This window comes from Anomaloglossus baeobatrachus, chromosome 3 (assembly GCF_048569485.1).
Source record: "Anomaloglossus baeobatrachus isolate aAnoBae1 chromosome 3, aAnoBae1.hap1, whole genome shotgun sequence".
NCBI classification, from domain to species: Eukaryota; Metazoa; Chordata; class Amphibia; order Anura; family Aromobatidae; genus Anomaloglossus; species Anomaloglossus baeobatrachus.
The window spans coordinates 270301903-270320807 of NC_134355.1; the positions used below are offsets into that span (position 1 = coordinate 270301903).

At 50.8% G+C, this 18905-nt stretch overlaps 1 protein-coding gene across 2 annotated transcripts in view; it reads right to left on the reverse strand.

Moving 5' to 3' along the window:
- Nucleotides 1–18905, reverse strand: part of RSPH3 (radial spoke head 3) — a 62848-nt gene that overhangs the window by 9030 nt on the left and 34913 nt on the right. For both annotated transcript variants that reach the window (XM_075338250.1, XM_075338249.1), the window contains exons 8-9: nucleotides 18761–18847; nucleotides 2855–2939 (exon numbers count right to left, since the gene is read on the reverse strand). In XM_075338250.1, the coding sequence (XP_075194365.1) occupies nucleotides 2857–2939; nucleotides 18761–18847 (170 nt within the window). In that variant the 3' untranslated portion in view covers nucleotides 2855–2856. The remainder of the gene's footprint in view (nucleotides 1–2854; nucleotides 2940–18760; nucleotides 18848–18905) is intronic.

Sequence of the window (18905 nt, forward strand, 5' to 3'; positions counted from 1 at the left end):
ACTGGCCCCTGCTTTGTCAAGCCGCAGTAGGACGCAGTATCACCTCGCCTTCAGGGTCCTTCTCCTCAGGAAGATCGCACCCTGATCTATGAGGGAAGTGTGCTGATCAGGCAGGAGACAGCAGCAGCCTGCAAGACTGTCCAAGGCTTCAGGCTGCAAGGTAGGTCTTGTAACCACACTGTAGGGTCTTGAGAGTTGGCTCAAAAGAATCCTCCAAATGAAGTGATGCCAAGGAGGATAGTTTAAGTGGTGGATGACATGTTAGATTCTGTTTGTCACATGTTGGAGTTCTGTATTCTTCTTTACCTTGGACCTATGGAGTGGTATTCTAATGGAGCACACACACACGCACACACATGCACACTGTAATGCCTGATTGGAGCCACAGACTCAGACTGGCTGTAACTGGAGTCTAGAGAAAAGCTGCTCACAAAGCAGGACCCCAAGAACTCTTCAACCCTTTAACCCCTATACAGCGATGTGGAATTACACAGAGCCCCAGAGATCACTACCTGTGGTAGGCTGTAGTCCATGGTCGTCAGACAGGGTCAAAAACCAGGAGATGCAAAACAGGAACCGAATCGGCAGGCAAGGGCGTAGTGAGGGGACAGAGCAGAGGTCAAATCCGGAACTGGCAGCAAGGTACAAAAACGACAGGCAGGAGGGTAGTCAAAAAACAAGCAAAGGTCAGCGCACAGGAATCAACATACAAACAGCACATGAGCCAGGAGTACAGAACTATCTCTGGCAGTGGTCATGTGACAGGAGGGGGGATAAGAAGGGTGTGGTGTCTTCCCATTGGCTGCAGGTGAATGTTGGCAACTTCAGCTGGAAGACACACACGCCACCTACAGTCAGCCAGTGGTACTTGTCAGGGCAGGGAGGACTGGTAGGCCCAGGAGGTGGATCCACTGGACCATGCACCCCACCGGAGGGCAGGGTACACGGCAGCCGGAGCACTGGCGTGGCAGGGACAGGTATAACCAGGTCACCAGGGTCACGGAGTTCATTAAGACGGTACAGAATGCTGGTACAGGTAACAGGACACGGTACAAGGGGACCTGAGCACCTAGCTCGAAAGACAAGGCTTCAAGACTCGTTGATCAGGCCCCGCCCACATGGAAAGGCAACTCTTATATACCCAGCACAGCCCCATGTCACTTCCTGCTTCAGGTGTGCTGGGCCTATAAGACCAGGAGAGTGGGTGCGGCCTGGTCCTATACAGAGGCACTAGTCAGAGTCAGACTCCTGAGACCAGGAACAGAACACAGGAGAGCACGAGCGGGAGCGGCAGGCGCGACCGGCGGACACGTGAACTGGATCAGTGGGCAAGGAGCGGTGGTGCGATGCAGGTGCGACTGGATCAGTGGGTACGGAGCAGTGGTGCGATGCAGGTACGACTGGATCAGTGGGTACGGAGCGGTGGTGTGATGCAGGTACGACTGGATCAGTGTGTACGGAGCGGTGGTGCGATGCAGGAACCGGGTCAGTGGGTAAGGAGGGCTGCCGGGACACCGGGAGCGTGACAGTACTGCAGGTTCCAGGGAAACCTAGCCTAGTGGATGAGCGGAGCCTGTGCTCCGCAGAGCCACGGGCACCGACTCCTCTCCCATCACCAGCACTATCCGTGGTGGGAACACGGCGTCGTCTGGCGATCGGAGCAGAAGTCGCAGGAGCGGGCTCCGGTGGGGATGTGACACACACGCACACACACACACACAGAGTTACATATCTTGTTCCCACTATAAAAACTGTTCAAATGGCTAATTTATTTATTTGACATCCTGGGAGAAGATGATTGTAAGTGAAGCCCTGGGTCCGGCTAATCAATCAGTATGCCAAGAGGCTGCTGTATATCACTGATGATCACGTTTAATCTGTGTTTATGAGTATAACTAATAAATTATTTGTTATTCCAATATAAAAATGTGTGGAGTTTCACTATGTCCTCTTTCATCAATTAGATATTTGCTATATATGGTCAAAAATATCATCGGATGTATAATCATTTACACAGTCACCTGTGAAGGATTTTTTTCACAATAAGTACGACATTAAAAGACCGGCCAACGTTTCGATACCAAGTTCAATTCTTCTGAACCATTTTTTTACTTTATGGCTTCACACTACATGTGTTTCTTTTCTGCATTTTTTTTCTGTACTTGCTGTTGGGAATTGGACTTTGAATTGGACTGATGTGGCAATACATAATTTAAATAGCATTTTGATTGGACAGTGCCTAGTTTGTTGTGATTTCCATTACGATCCACTTCAAAGAAATGACATCCATTTTCTCTTCTCTAACCAGGTGTTTTTTTAAAGCCTGAAGAATTTAGAAGACACTCAAAACGAATCAACAGCAAATTGTCTATGCATAGAAATGAATGTGAAGATTCTTTGAGAGTTTTTTGAGTGCTTTTTCTGATGTTTTTAAGAACATAACTCCTCAAAAACACTAGAAAAAGATGCAGTGGGAGCAAAACCTGAGGGTTTCAGAAGGGTAGGTAGTCATACAGGAGGCTCAACAGCATCCCAAACTTTAGAAAATCTTAGCAGGCACTTTCCATTTTTATGTACGTAAGATTTGTTCATGAGATACATCTACATCACCCATGATGTGAGTTTTACTGCCTTGCGCAAATAGAATTTCTCCTGAAAAGATAAAGGCATGACGAGGCCATATAGTTTCCTCCAAAAGGCAGAACAAGCAGACTTCTGGTGTATGGGGGTCATAAAATATTTTTTGTTTTATGCAATAGAAAAAAGGTATACATATATGTAAATGTATGGACTTTGTTAAAGGTGTATGTGATCATATATGTACTCTTTATCACCAGTCTCAACATGTGTATACCTTTAGATATTTCTTCCTGCCAGATCACTCTGCTCTAACTTGCTGTAATCATCAATCCGCTTTTCCATTACTTCACGAATTAATACTAAAAGTAATGAAAAGAAAATTAATAAGAAACATACACAAACTATATTTTTCACTAATCATTTCTTACAGGTGCAGGCATAACATAAAAGTACAAAGATTGTTAAAATGATAAATAAACTTCTTGTTTGCTAATTTCAACTAATTACCGTATTTTTCGCTTTAGAAGACGCACTTTTGTTCCCCCAAATTTTGGGGGAAAGTAGGGGGTGCGTCTTATAAGCCGAATATACGGGGGGGTATATGTATATGTACACTGCTGGGTCCAGAGGAGGTGGGAGCGCTGCTGGGCGCAGGTGAACACTGCGGGCTGCAGCCTTTGATCTCCTGCTCCCGCTCATATAATATGCACAGCCGCTGTCCATCTCCAATGGTGCTGAAATCGCACACACTGATGGGCTGGGGGAGCGGTGCATATTATATGTCCCTGCGCCCTCCTGTGATGGCACATGTACCCCCCTGTGTTAGATATGGCCCCCAGGCTGCTGCTCATTCTAAAATAAAAAAGCTTTACTTACCCCCTCCAGCGTTTCTCCCCGGTGTCCCTGCTTTCACTGGGATCAGGCAGGCAAGGAGGTAAGGAAAGAGTGTTTTATTTTACTATGGGCAGCAGCCTGGGAGCGATATCTAACACAGGGGGACTTGTGCGATCTATAGGGGCCATGGGCAGCACTATGGGGGCGATATCTAACACAGGGGGACTTGTGCGATCTATATAGGGGCCATGGGCAGCACTATGGGGGCGATATCTAACACAGGGGGACTTGTGCGATCTATATAGGGGCCATGGGCAGCACCATGGGGGCGATATCTAACACAGGGGGACTTGTGCGATCTATAGGGGCCATGGGCAGCAGCATGGGGGCGTTATCTAACACAGGGGAACATGTGCAATCCATAGGGGACCATAGGCAGCACAGGGGAATGTATGCAATCCATAGGGGGCCATAGGCAGCACAGGGGAACGTGTGCAATCCATAGGGGACCATAGGCAGCACAGGGGAATGTATGCAATCCATAGGGGGCTATAGGCAGCACAGGGGAACGTGTGCAATCCATAGGGGACCATAGGCAGCACAGGGGAATGTATGCAATCCATAGGGGGCCATAGGCAGCACAGGGGAACGTGTGCCATCACAAGGGGGCTATATTCAATATAAGGGGGCCATATCCAGATTAAGGGGGCTAATTTTAGGATGGGGGGCTATGAGGGACATATACCCTATATGATTTGTTAGAGGGACACTGGCATTATAAGATGGACCCCATTTAACATTAAAAAAAAAAAAATTCTCTTTTCCTTCACCAAATTTGGGGGTGCGTCTTATAATCAGGTGCGTCTTATAATCAGGTGCGTCTTATAAAGCGAAAAATACGGTAACTAGTTTTTTAGAAAGGTACTCAAGGGTGCTGAAAACCAAAATGTCATACTAGATCTTCACTGTGCAGATAACTAAGTATGCAAAAGTGGGTGCGGACCAAAAAATTCTTCACCACTTTGAAATTTATCACATTTCAGAACCACAAGGATTACCATAGGTAATACTCTGCGCAGGGGGTGCTGAGCAAAGAACTTCATTCACTCCACAGTTAGAAGTATTTGGACAGTGACACACGTTTTGATATTTTAGCTGTTTACCAAAACATATTCAAGATACAGTTATATAATCAATATCGGCTTAAAATGCAGACTCTCAGTTTTAATTTGAGGGTATGCACATCTTAATTGGAGTTAGGGTTTAGGAAATACAGCTCTTTAGTATGTAGCTGCCTCTTTTTTAAGGGTAATAAAGTAATTGGACTATTATCTCAAAAGCTCTTTACTGGTCTGCATGGTCTATTCCCTTATTAATCTATCATCAATTAAGAAAGTAAAAGGTCTTGAGCTGATTCCAGGTGTGGCATTTGTATTTGGAAGCTGTTGCTGTGAACCTACAACATGCGGTGAAAGCTGCTCTCAAAGGAAGAAAACAGAGCATCATTAGGCTGAAAAAAAAGAAATCCATCAGAGAGATAGCAGAAATGTAAGGAGTGGTCAAATGAACAGTTTGTAATATTCTGCAAATACAGTGCTCTGGTGAGCATGGGAACTCAAAAAGAACGGGACACCCAGTAAGACAACAGTGGTGGATGATCACAGAATCCTTTCCATAGTGAAGAAAAAAACCTTCACAACATCCACCCACGTGAAGAACAGTCTCCAGGAAGTAGGTGTTTCAGTATCTAAATCTTCAATAAAGAGAAAACTTTATGAGAGCAAATATAGAGGGTTCACCACAAGGTGCAAACCATAAATTAGCATTAATAAAAATAGAAATTTCAGATTAGACTTAGCAAAAAAAAAAACATTTAAAAAGTAATTTCTGGAAAAGTATTTTGGTCAGATCAACCTGTACCAGAATGTTGGGAAGAAGAGAGTATGGAGAAGGTTTGGAACGGCTCATGACCCAAAGCACATCACATCCTCTGTAACACATGGTGGAGTATGATGGCCAGGCATGGATGGCTTCCAATGGCCCCGGGTCATTAGTGTTTATTGCTGATATTCCTGAAGACAGAAGTAGCCAGGTAAATTGTGAAACTTATAGGACTGTATTTTGTTCTCAGATTCAACCAAATGCAGCAAGTCTGATTGGATGGCGCTTCACAGTACAGATGGACAATGACCCAAAACATACTGCAAAAGCAACACAGGAGTTTTTAAGGGAAAGAAGTTGACTGTTCTTCAGTGGTAAATCACCAGATCTCAATCCCATCAGCTGAATTTCATATGGTTAAGACAAAACATAAGGCATAAAGACCCACAAACAAGTACCAACTGAAATCAGTTGCTTTAAAGGGTTAGTAAACCATCACAAAAGAAGGAAACCCAGAGTTTGGTGACATGCATGGCTTCCAGACTTCAGGCAGTCATTACCTGCACAGAATTCTCTTCAAAGTGTCAAAAATATGGTAAAGTAAATTTGTACAATTTGTTTTCAGCCCCTGAAATGAGGAGGTTTTGTAGGAAAATGGTTGCAAGTCCTAAACGTTTCACAGGATATTTTTGTCAACCCCTTTAATTAAACCTGAAAGTCTACACTTCAATTACATCTCAGTTGTTTCATTTTAAATAAAAAATATTGGAATGGAGAGGTCAAATCATGAAGATTCGGTGACTATCCAAATATTTCTGGTCCTAAGGGCGGCTTTGCACACTACGACATCGCAGGTGCGATGTCAGTGGGGTCAAATCGAAAGTGACGCACATCTGGCGTCACTTGCGATGTCGTAGTGTGTAAATCCTAGATGATACGATAAACGAGCACAAAAAAGAGAATTTTGTTACTTACCGTAAATTCATTTTCTTATAGTTCCGTATTGGGAGACCCAGACCATGGGTGTTTAGCTTCTGCCTCCGGAGGACACACAAAGTACTACACTTAAAAGTGTAGCTCCTCCCTCTGAGCTTATACACCCCCTGGTAGCCAGTCCTAGCCAGTTTAGTGCAAAAGCTGAAGGAGAATAGCCACCCACAAGTAGAACCGAGTAAGAACCGGAACAACCGGAGACTCTGTCCACGACAACAGCCGGTGATAACACACGGAACAAGAAAATTGCCAACAGGCAACAGGGAGGGAGCTGGGTCTCCCAATACGGAACTATAAGAAAAAGAATTTACGGTAAGTAACAAAATTCTCTTTTTCTTTATCGTTCCTGTGGGAGACCCAGACCATGGGACGTTCCAAAGCTGTCCCTGGGTGGGAATAAACAGAAAAAACTAAGAAGTAGGCGGAGCTTAACTTCACAAGTGGGCGACAGCCGCCTGAAGGATGCATCTGCCCAAGCTCGCATCTGCTGAAGCATGAGCATGCACTTGGTAGTGCTTCGAAAAGGTATGCAGGCTAGTCCAAGTGGCAGCCTGACAGACTTGTTGAGCCGTAGCCTGGTGCCTAAAAGCCCAAGAGGCACCGACAGCTCTGGTCGAGTGTGCTTTGATCCCCGGCGGGGGAGGCACCTGAATACTCTGGTAGGCGTCCGAAATGGTCGATCTAATCCAACGGGCCAAGGTCGGCTTAGAAGCAGAGAGACCCTTGCGCCGCCCTGTGGTTAGCACAAAAAGAGAGGTGCACCGCCTAAGCGCAGCGGTGCGAGCCACATAAATCCGGAGAGCACGCACCAGATCTAGAGTATGCAGCGCTTTCTCAAAGCGATGAACAGGGGCCGGACAGAAGGAAGGCAAGGAAATATCCTGGTTAAGGTGGAAGGGAGAGACCACCTTAGGAAGAAAGTCCGGGGTCGGACGGAGAACTACCTTGTCTTGGTGAAAAACCAAAAAAGGTGACTCCGAGGAGAGCGCAGCCAAATCAGAGACTCTCCTGAGAGAACTAGAACTAGAAAGGCCACCTTTGAGAAAGACGATACAAAGAAACCTCCCTAAGAGGCTCAAAGGGGGGTTTCTGCAATACCGTGAGGACCAAGTTAAGGTCCCAGGGATCCAAGGGCCGCCGATAAGGCGGAATGATGTGAGACGCACCTTGCATGAAGGTGCGGATCTGAGCCAGCCGGGCGAGACGCCGCTGGAACAGCACTGATAGAGCTGAGACTTGTCCCTTGAGAGAGTTGAGGGACAGTCCTAGCTGCAGACCGGACTGTAAAAAAGACAGAAGGGTCGGCAACGAAAATGGCCAAGGAGAATGGCCGGAAGAGCGACACCAGGACAGGAAAATTTTCCAAGTCCTGTGATAGATCTTGACGGAGGAAGACTTACGGGCCCGAGTCATAGTGGAGATGACTTCAGGAGGAATACCAGAAGCCGTCAAAATCCAGGACTCAAGAGCCACGCCGTCAATTTGAGTGCCGCAGAATTCGGGTGGAAAAACGGACCTTGCGAGAGCAGGTCTGGACGGTCCGGAAGATGCCACGGCATCTCCACGGACAGTTGGAGCAGATCCGGATACCAAGCTCGCCTGGGCCAGTCCGGTGCAATGAGGATGACTCTTCGGCCCTCCATTCTGATCTTGCGCAGGACTCTGGGCAAGAGAGCTAGAGGGGGAAACACGTAGGACAGACGAAACTGGGACCAGTCTTGAACCAGAGCGTCCGCGGCGAAGGCCTGAGGATCGTGGGAGCGAGCCACGTAAACCGGAACCTTGTTGTTGTGACGGGATGCCATTAGGTCCACGTCCGGAGTGCCCCACTTGCGGCAGATTGACTGAAACACTGCCGGGTGCAGAGACCACTCGCCACAGTCCACGGATTGACGGCTGAGATAATCTGCCTCCCAGTTTTCTGCGCCAGGGATGTGGACTGCGGATATGGTGGACTTGGAGTCCTCCGCCTATTGAAGAATGCGTTGGACCTCCAACATTGCCAGGCGGCTGCGTGTCCCGCCTTGGTGATTGATGTAGGCAACCGCTGTCGCGTTGTCTGACTGGACTCGAATGTGCCTGCCCGCCAACAGGTGGTGAAAGGCTAGGAGAGCTAGAAGCACAGCTCTGGTTTCCAGCACATTGATTGAAAGGGCTGACTCGGACAGAGTCCAAGTGCACTGAGCTCTGTGGTGGAGATGTACCGCTCCCCAGCCGGATAGGCTGGCATCCGTGGTGAGAATCACCCAGAACGGAGCCAGGAAGGAGCGCCCTTGGGACAGGGAGAGGGGTCGAAGCCACCACTGAAGAGAGGTCCTGGTCCGTGGCGACAGAGCCACTAACCTCTGTAAGGAGGAAGGCCGCTTGTGCCAACAGCGGAGAATGTCCAGCTGCAGAGGACGCAGATGGAACTGGGCAAAGGGAACCGCCTCCATGGAAGCCACCATTTGACCCAGCACCTGCATCAGGCGCCTGAGGGAATAACGGCGGGGCCTCAGGAGAGAGCGCACCGCTAGCCGGAGAGACTGCTGTTTGATTAAGGGCAACTTCACAAGTGCCGGCAAAGTCTCGGACTGCATCCCTAGGTACGTGAGACTCTGAGTCAGAGTCAGAGTGGATTTGGGAAGATTGACAATCCACCCGAATTGGGCTAGGGTGGCGAGAGTGAGCGAAACACTCCACTGACAGTCTGCGCTGGATGGACCCTTGACCAGAAGGTCGTCCAGATAAGGAAGCACTGCTAACCCCTGGAGGTGCAGGACCGCAATCACTGCCGCCATGACCTTGGTGAATACCCGAGGGGCCGTGGCTAACCCGAAGGGGAGAGCCACGAATTGGAAATGATCCTCTCCTATCGCAAAACGTAACCAACGCTGATGTGACACTGCGATTGGCACATGTAGATAGGCATCTCTGATGGACGCCAGGAACTCCCCTTGGGTCATAGAGGCAATGACTGATCGCAGAGACTCCATGCGAAAATGCCGCACCCGGACATGCTTGTTGAGAAGCTTGAGATCCAGGATGGGCCGGAAGGTACCGTCCTTTTTTGGAACTAGGAAGAGATTTGAGTAAAAACCTCTGAACCGTTCCTGAGCGGGAACTGGGACAATCACTCCGTTTGCCTGCAAGGACGCCACGGCCTACGAGAAGGCGGCGGCCTTGGAGCAGGGGGGTGTTGAGAGAAAAAATCTGTTTGGAGGGCTGGAAGAGAATTCTATCCTGTAGCCGTGAGATATGATGTCTCTCACCCACTGATCGGAGACCTGCTTTAACCAAGCGGCGCCAAAGTGGGAGAGCCTGCCACCGACTAAGGACGTGGCTGGAGCGGGCCGAGAGTCATGAGGAAGCTGCCTTAGTGGCAGAACCTCCTGCGGTCTTCTGCGGACGCGCTTTTGGGCGCCAGTTGGATTTCTGATCCTTGGCTGAGTTAGCGGACGAGGCGGAAGGCTTAGAGGATGACCAGTTGGAGGAACGAAAGGGACGAAACCTCGATTGATTCCTACCCTGGGCGGGTTTCCTGGTCTTAGTTTGTGGCATGGAAGTACTCTTCCCGCCAGTAGCTTCTTTAATGATTTCATCCAGCTGTTCACCAAACAGCCGTGAACCAGCAAAAGGGAGCCCAGCAAGAAACTTCTTGGACGAAGCATCTGCCTTCCACTCTCGAAGCCACAAAATCCTGCGGATAACAAGAGAATTAGCTGAAGCCACCGCAGTGCGGTGAGCAGCCTCTAGCATGGCAGACATGGCATAAGATGAAAAGGCTGAAGCCTGAGCAGTTAAGGCAACCATCTCAGGCATAGATTCCTTGGTGAGGGAATGCATCTCCTCTAGAGAAGCAGAGATGGCTTTAAGAGCCCACACTGCTGCAAAAGTCGGGGAAAACGCGGCCCCCGCAGCTTCGTACACAGATTTGGCCAGAAGGTCAATCTGACGGTCAGTGGAATCCTTAAGTGAGGTGCCGTCAGCCACCGACACAACGGTCCGGGCTGATAGCCTAGACACCGGAGGGTCTACCTTTGGGGAGTGAGACCACTCCTTGATCACCTCAGGTGGAAATGGAAACCGGTCATCAGAACCACGCTTTGGAAAGCGTTTGTCAGGGCAGGCCCTGGGTTTGGTCACAGCGGTCTGAAAACTAGAGTGGTTAAAGAACACACTCTTCACTCTCTTAGGCGAGGTAAACTGATGTTTTTCTGCCAAAGAGAGTTGCTCCTCTGATACTGGCGGATTGAGATCCAGCACAGAATTAATAGAAGCAATCAAATCACTAAGATCCGAGTCACCCTCAGAGAAATCGATGGGATACATAGCCTCCGAGCCCCCAGTGAGAGCATCCTCCTCATCTTGAGAGTCAGCTCTTGAGACAGAGCCGTGGGATGGGGAGGGGGAGGAAACCCAGCGCCTTCTCTTAGAAGGACGGGGTCTGGGAATAGATGATGAATCCTCCGTGAGCTCTGATGGACGGAGGTCAGAGGATAGGAGTCCTCTGTCAAGAGTATTAGAGGCACCCTGAGAGGGGGGCTGATGCATATTCATCAAAGTCCTGGACAAAAGTCCCATGGACTCAGCAAATGACTGGGATATGGACCTAGAAAAGGACTCTACCCAGGCCGGGGGTTGAATCACAGGTGCAGCAGCAGCCTGAGAGACCACTGGGGGTGAGACTCCAGGCTGTGGCACCGCCAAGTTAGAGCAACCATCACAGTGTGGATAAATGCTCGGCTCAGGCAGCAGGAGCTTACATGCAGTGCATGCAGAATAAAGCTTTGGAGCCTTGCTCCTTGTGTGAGACATGCTGCTGGAGTGGGGGCTTTGCAGAGAATGAACCCCAGGGAGAATATACAGAGGTCCACAACCGGAGACCGGCTGTGGCTTACCAGACCGCTGAGCGCAGTGTTGTGTGCCCTCCAGATCCCGAAGCCCGGTCCCCCAGAGCACAGCACCTCAGCAGAGATGCAGAATGCAGGATGTCCCAGAGCAGAGTGAACTCTGCCTGAGAAATGGAGGGGGCGGGACTAGGGGCGTTCCTATAAAAGAGCGGGAACTGGAGGGCTATAGAGACTTGCCGGGAAGGAGGGACACCCCAGCAGTGGGGAGTGTCCCTCCCCTGTGTAGAACGGCCGCCGGGAGGAGCCGAACCTGTCCCTCTGCATGAGTGACATGCGAGGGCAGGAAAACGAAACTAGGCCTCTGGCGAAGCCGGGGCCTAAATTTAAGTGGCGAGGCCGACAAGCAGGCACCATCGGCGCGGTTCTCAGGCAAAAGCTGGAGAACCCGCCGGAAAAGTTAAAAAAGAGAATTTTGTTACTTACCGTAAATTCTTTTTCTTATAGTTCCGACATGGGAGACCCAGACCATGGGTGTATAGCTTCTGCCTCCGGAGGACACACAAAGTACTACACTCAAACGTGTAGCTCCTCCCTCCTAGCATATACACCCCCTGGTAGCCAGTCCTAGCCAGTTTAGTGCAAAAGCTGAAGGAGGACATCCACCCACAAATAGAGACAGAGCAAAACCCGGAACAACCGGAACCTCTGTCTACAACAACAACAGCCGGTGAAAACACACGGAACAAGAAACCTGCCAACAGGCAACAGGGAGGGTGCTGGGTCTCCCATGTCGGAACTATAAGAAAAAGAATTTACGGTAAGTAACAAAATTCTCTTTTTCTTCATCGTTCCTTATGGGAGACCCAGACCATGGGACGTTCCAAAGCAGTCCATGGGTGGGAATAAACAGAAAAACTGAGAAGTAGGCGAAACCTAACTTCACAAATGGGCGACAGCCGCCTGAAGGATGCGTCTGCCCAAGCTCGCATCTGCCGAAGCATGAGCATGCACTTGGTAGTGCTTCGAAAAGGTATGCAGACTAATCCAAGTGGCAGTCTGACAGACCTGCTGAGCCGTAGCCTGGGCCTGAAAGCCTAAGAGGCACCGACAGCTCTGGTCAAGTGTGCCTTGATCCCCGGCGGGAGAGGCACTTGAGTACACTGGTAGGTATCGGGAATGGCCGACCTAATCCAACGAGCCAGGGTCGGCTTAGATGCCGAGAGGCCCTTACGCTGACCAGTGGTCAGCACAAAAGAGAGGTGCACCGCCTAAGAACAGCGGTGCGAGACACATACATCCGGAGTGCCCGCACCAGATCCAGAGTATGCAACGCTTTTTCAAAGCGATGAACAGGAGCTGGACAAAAGGAAGGCAGGGAAAATGCCCCGGTTAAGGTGGAAGCAGCAACCACCTTAGGGAGAAAGTCCGGAGTCGGACGGAGAACCACCTTGTCTTGAAGAAAAAAACAAAAAAAGGGGTGACTCCGAAGAGAGTGCAGCCAAAACAGAGACTCTCTTGAGGGAAGTTATGGCCACTAGAAAGACCACTTTCTGTGAAAGACGAAACAAAGAAACCTCCCTAAGAGGCTCAAAGGGGGGTTTCCGGAAGCCGTGAGGACCGGATTAAGGTCCCAGGGCTCCAGAGGCCGCCGGTAAGGCGGAATGATGTGAGATGCGCCCTGCATGAAGGAGCGCACCTGAGCCAGCCGGGCGATACGCCGCTGGCAGAACACTGACACAGCCGAGACCTGTCCCTTAAGGGAATTGAGGGATAGTCCTAGCTGCAGACCGGACTGTAGAAGGGACAGGAGGGTCGGCAAGGCAAAAAGGCCAAAGGATACTTCCGAGCTCGAGTCACAGTGGAGATGACTTCAGGAGGGATACCAGAAGTCGTCAAGATCCAGGACTCAAAAGCCACGCTGTCAATCTGAGAGCCGCAGGATTCTGGCGGAAAGACGGACCTCGTGAGAGAAGGTCTGGACAGTCCGGGAGATGCCATGGCACCTCTACGGACAGATGGAGCAGGTCAGGGTACCAAGCTTGCCTGGGTCAGTCTGGAGCAATGAGAATGCCCCGACGGCCCTCCTTTCTGATCTTGCGCAGGACTCTGGGCAAGAGCTAGAGGGTGAAACACGTAAGACAGACGAACCTGGGACCAAACTTGAACCAGTGCGTCTGCCGCAAAAGCCTGAGGATCGTGGAGCCATGGTTTGACGGCTGAGATAATCTGCCTCCCAGTTTTCCACGTCTGGGATGTGGGCTGCGGATATGGTGGACTAGGAGTCCTCCGTCCACTGAAGAATGCGTTAAACCTCCAACATTGCCAGGCGGCTGAGTGTCCCGCCCTGGAGGTTGATGTAGGCAAACGCTGTCGTTGTCTGACTGGACTCGAATGTGCCTGGCCGCCAACAGATGGTGAAAGGCTTAGAGAGCTAGAAACACAGCTCTGATTTCCAACACATTGATCCAGAGGGCTGTTTCGGACAGAGTCCAAGTGCCCTGCGCTCCATAGTGGAGATATACTGCTCCCCAGCCGGATAGACTAGCATCCTGGTGAGGATCACCCGGGACGGGGCCAGGAAGGAGCGTCCCTGAGACAGAGGGGCCGAAGCCACCACTGAAACGAGCCCCTGGTTCCACCACCCCGTGGAAGGAGGAAGTCCGCTTGTTCCAACAGCGGAAAATATCCAGCCGCAGAGGACGCAGATGGAACTGGGCAAGGGAATCGCTTCCATTGACGCCGCCATCTGATCCAGCACCTGTATTAGGTGCCTGATGGAACGACGTTGACCGCCAGCGGAGGGACTGCTGTTTGACTAAGGGCAGCTTCACAAGTGCCGACAGAGTCTCGAATTGCGTCCCTGGGTACGTGAACTTCTGGGTCGAAGTCAGAGTGGACTTGGACAGAATGACAAGCCACCCGAATTGGTTAGAGTGGCGAGAGTGAGCGAGGCACTCCGCTAACAGTCTGCACTGGATGAAGCCCAGACTAGAAGGCCGTCCAGGACAAAAGGATCACTGCCAACCCCTAGAGGTGCAGGACTGCAATCATAGCTGCCCCGACCTTGAGAATACTCGAGGGGCCGTGGCAAACCCCAAGGGAAGAGCCACGAATTGGACCACTCCGATTGCAAAACGTAGCCAACGCTGGTGTAAAACTGCGATTGGCACATGCAGATAGGCATCTCTGATGTCGATGGATGCTAGGGAATCTCCTTGGGTCATTGATTGATCGCAGAGACTCCATGCGAAAATGCCGCACCTGAACATGCTTGAGAAGCTTGAGATCCAGGTCGGAAGGCATCGCCCTCTTCGGGGACTAGGAATAGATTTTGTGCAGAAATCTCAGAACCGTTCCCAGTCGGGAACCGGTACAATTACTCCATTGGCCTGCAAGAATGCCACGGCCTGTGAGAAGGCGGCGGCCTTGGAGCAGGGGGGAGTTGACAGAAAAAACTGTTTGGCGGGCTGGATGGAATTCTATCCTGTAGCCGTGTATCCCGCACCCACTCATCGGAGACGTGTTAAAACCATACGTCGCCAAAGTGGGAGAGCCTGCCACCGACCAAGGACGTTGCTGGCGTGGCCAGATAGCCAGGAGGAGGCTGACTTAGTGGCAGCATCTCCTGCGGTCTTCTGAGGACGCGGCTTCGTGCGCCATTTGGGTTTACGATCCTTGGCTGAGCTAGTGGACGAGGCCGAGGGCTTAGAGAACGATCAGATGGAGGAACGAAAAGAACGAAACCTCGACTGATTCCTGCCCTGGACAGTTTAGGTTTGTGGCCTGGAAGAGCTCTTCCCGCCAAGAGCTTCCTTAATAATTTCATCCAGTTGTTCTCGAATAGTCTGGTCCCAGCAAAAGGGAGCCCAGCAAGGAACTTCTTTAGAAGCATCTGCCTTCCACTTCCGAAGCCACAGGAGCCTGCGGATAGCGAGGAAATTAGCCGAGGCCACAGCAGTGCGGTGAGAGTCTCCAGCATGGCAGACATGGCATAGGATGAAAAGACTGAAGTCTGGAAGTTAAGGCAACCATTTCGGGCATAGAGTCCGTGTGAGGGAATGCATCTCCTCTAGAGAAGCAGAGATGGCTTTGAAAGCCCGCACTGCTGCAAAAGGTGGGGAGAACGAGGCCCCTGCCGCCTCCATACAGATTTGGCCAGAAGGACAACCTGGCGGACAGCAAAACCTTAAGTGAGGAGCCATCAACCACTGATACAACGGTCCGGGCTGAGAGTCTAAACACCGGAGGGACCACCTTTGGTGAATGAGCCCACTCCTTGACCACCTCTGGTGGAAGGGGAAAACTGTCATCAGAACCACGCTTTGGGAAGCGTTTGTCAGAGCAGACCCTGGGCTTGGTCACAGTGGCCTGAAAACTGGAGTGGTTAAGGAACACACTCCTTGTTCTCTTAGGCAAGGTAAACTGGTGCCTTTTTGCCAGAGAGGGTTGCTCCTCTGATACTGGCGGATTGAGGTCCAGTACAGAATTAATGTACAGTGGGATCCTTAGAGAGGTGCCGTCAGCCACTGATACAACTAACCGGGCTGAAAGTCTAGACACCGAAGGGACCACCCTTGGTGAATGAGCCCACTCCTTGACCACCTCTGGTGGAAGGGGGAACAGTCATCAGAACCACGCTTTGGGAGCGTCTGTCAGGACAGGCTCTGGGTTTGGTCACAGTGGGCTGAAAACTGGAGTGGTTAAGGAACACACTCCTTGTTCTCTTTAAGGTATACTGATGCCTTTCTGCCAGAGGGGGATGCTCCCCTGATACAGGCGGATTGAGGTCCAGTACAAATATAATGGACGCAATCAAATCATTAGCATCTGCATCACCTTCGGACAGATCAATGGTACATGAAGTAGCGTCCGAGCCCCTAGTAAAGACATCCTCCTCGTCCTGTGAGTCAGCTCGTGAATCAGAGCTGTGGGACGGGGAAGGACAGGGGACCCTGCGTCTCCATTTTAGGAGGACGGGGTCTGAGACCAGATGAAGAGTCCTCTGTGAGCTTTGCTGAGCGAGCTGTAGCAGCAGAAGCGCCCTGAGAAGGGGGCTAATGCATGCTCAGCACCACCGGAGCCGGAGCAGCTGGAGGGACCACTGATGAGCCTCCAGGCTGAGGGACCACTGTGTTTATGTGCTCGGTACAGGCAGTACGAGTCTACATGCAGTGCATATTAAGAACAGCCTTGCAGCCTTGCTCTAATGTGAGACATGCTGCAGAAGTGGGGGCTCTGTCCAGAATGACCCCCAGCAGAGTATATAAACAGAGAATATAAGCAGCTGCACAACCGGAGGTTGTGGCTTGCCAGACCGTTTAACATACATTTCTGTGCCCTGCAGTCCCCCAGCCCAGGCCCCCATTTGTCACAATGTGGTATCTCTGTGCCTATGCAGACATTGAGAACGCTGAGAAAATGGCGACCGGAGCGAGGAGAGGGGGCGGGGCCTACTCTGAGAGCGGGATCCGGAGGGCAAATGAGGTATACAGGAGAGGGAATCTTTCCTCAGTGAGGAGTGTCCGTTCCCTGTGCTGAGCAGCCGCTGGGCGGAGCCGCACTGTCCCTCTGCATGCTGACATGCAGGGGCAGTGAAACCGAAACTAGGCCTCAGGCGAAGCCGGGGCCTAGATTTAAACATGCGGCCAGCGTGCAGGCACCATCGGCGCGGTTCTCCAGTGAAAACTGGAGAACCGGCCGGAAATGTTAACACAGTCATATAACACACTCTCCCCAATATATAAAGAACAAGGGACCCCTGGAAAGACCACTTTCTGTGGTAAAAACGTCTCGGTAATTAGCTTGTGAGACGCAGGTGCCAGGTCCCTGGGAGGTGAGCGCTCCGTCCGGCAGGATCCTGAAAGGGCTGCGGATGGAGACCGGTCTCCTGCAAAGCAGTGAGAACCGTGATGGCTCCCACTTCAAGCCAGAGCCTCAGGGGATGGTGAAGGAGCGCGGCATGTGAAGGCTCCAGCCTTGTAAAATCAACCTTAACAACACCGCCGACACAGTGGGGTGAGAAGGGACATGCCGGGAGTCCAGACTGGACCCGCTTTTCTTCCAAATCTTTGAAATAAAAAAAAATCAAAAATCAGAGAATGCATGTGTGTGTGACCTCCTGAACACAAAGCATTGAAACTGGCTAGGACTGGCTACCAGGGGGTGTATATGCTAGGAGGGAGGAGCTACACGTTTGAGTGTAGTACTTTGTGTGTCCTCCGGAGGCAGAAGCTATACACCCATGGTCTGGGTCTCCCATAAGGAACGATGAAGAAAACAATCACATACAGCATACTCTCCCCTTACAATAAAGAACCGGGACCCCCAACATAAACGTCTCAGGTACTTAGCTGCTGAGACGCAGGGCTATGTCCCTGGGGATGAGTGCTCCGGTCCAACAGAATCCTCAAGGGGCTGTGGATGGAGACCGGACTCCTGCCAGGCATGGAGACGGTGCTGGTTCCCACTTCAAGCCAGAGCCCAGAAGGGGTGGTGAAGGAGCGCAGCATGTAAGGCTTCAGCCTTGTAAATCAACCTTAACAACACCGCCGACACAGTGGGGTGAGAAGGGACATGCCGGGAGTCCAGACATGGACCCGCTTTTCTTCAAACTCTTTCCAAAAGTCAAACAATCAGATGAGAATGCATGTGTGGATGTATGACCTCCTGAACACAAAGCGATAAACTGGCTAGGACTGGCTACCAGGGGGTGTATAAGCTCAGAGGGAGGAGCTACACTTTTAAGTGTAGTACTTTGTGTGTCCTCCGGAGGCAGAAGCTAAACACCCATGGTCTGGGTCTCCCAAAGGAACGATAAAGAAAGTGTCGTTATCGTATCATCGTTGCAAGCTCCGACTTTTCCATAATTTTGCTGCAGCGATGGTACGATGCTGTTCCTCGTTCCTGCGGCAGCACACATCGCTGTGTGTTACGCCACAGGAGCGAGGAACTTCACCTTACCTGCCGCCGCCGGCTCTACGGAAGGAAGGAGGTGGGCGGGATGTTTACATCCTGCTCATCTCCGCCCCTCCGCTGCTATTGGCCGCCTGCCGTGTGACGTCGCTATGAGGCCGCACGACCCGCCCCCTTAGAAAGGAGGCGGTTCGCCGGCCAGAGCGACGGTCGCAGGGCAGGTGAGTGCATGTGAAGCTGGCGTAGCGATAATTTTCGCTACGCCAGCTATCACACGATATCGTACCTGCGACGGGGGCGGGGACTATCGCGTGCAACATCGCAGCATCGGCTTGCGATGTCGCAACGTGCAAAGCCCGCCTAACTGTATATTACATCCACATTCCCTTTTACATTAGACTACTCATTTGAAGGGGTTGATCATGGTTATCATGAAAGTCTGCAGTACCACTATGTGACTGCAGACTTATGAATCCTTATATTGTGTGCAGGGAACGCTGTAAGGATTCTCCGGTATTGGAAGCGAGACTAAGCGGTCGTGTGACCGCAATTATACGATATGCATACTGCAGGGCACATTCCGACAAGACGTGCGTGGCCTCACTTAATTCACTTATACATAGAGTGACTGGAGACTTTTATGATGAACCTGGAAAATCCCTTTAAGGATGCATTAGCATACATAATATTCATTTGTCTTTAGATATTCATAATAAGAAAGAACTTACAGTCAAGCACTGTCCTGCCCAGTTCATTCCTCTCTAGTGCCTTCGTCACCTCACCCATCAGCCATGGCATGAATCCCGTTTCAACATCTGATAAACATATAAATACTTTGTTAAGTGGAAAACCTTAGTAAAATACTCTAAAAGG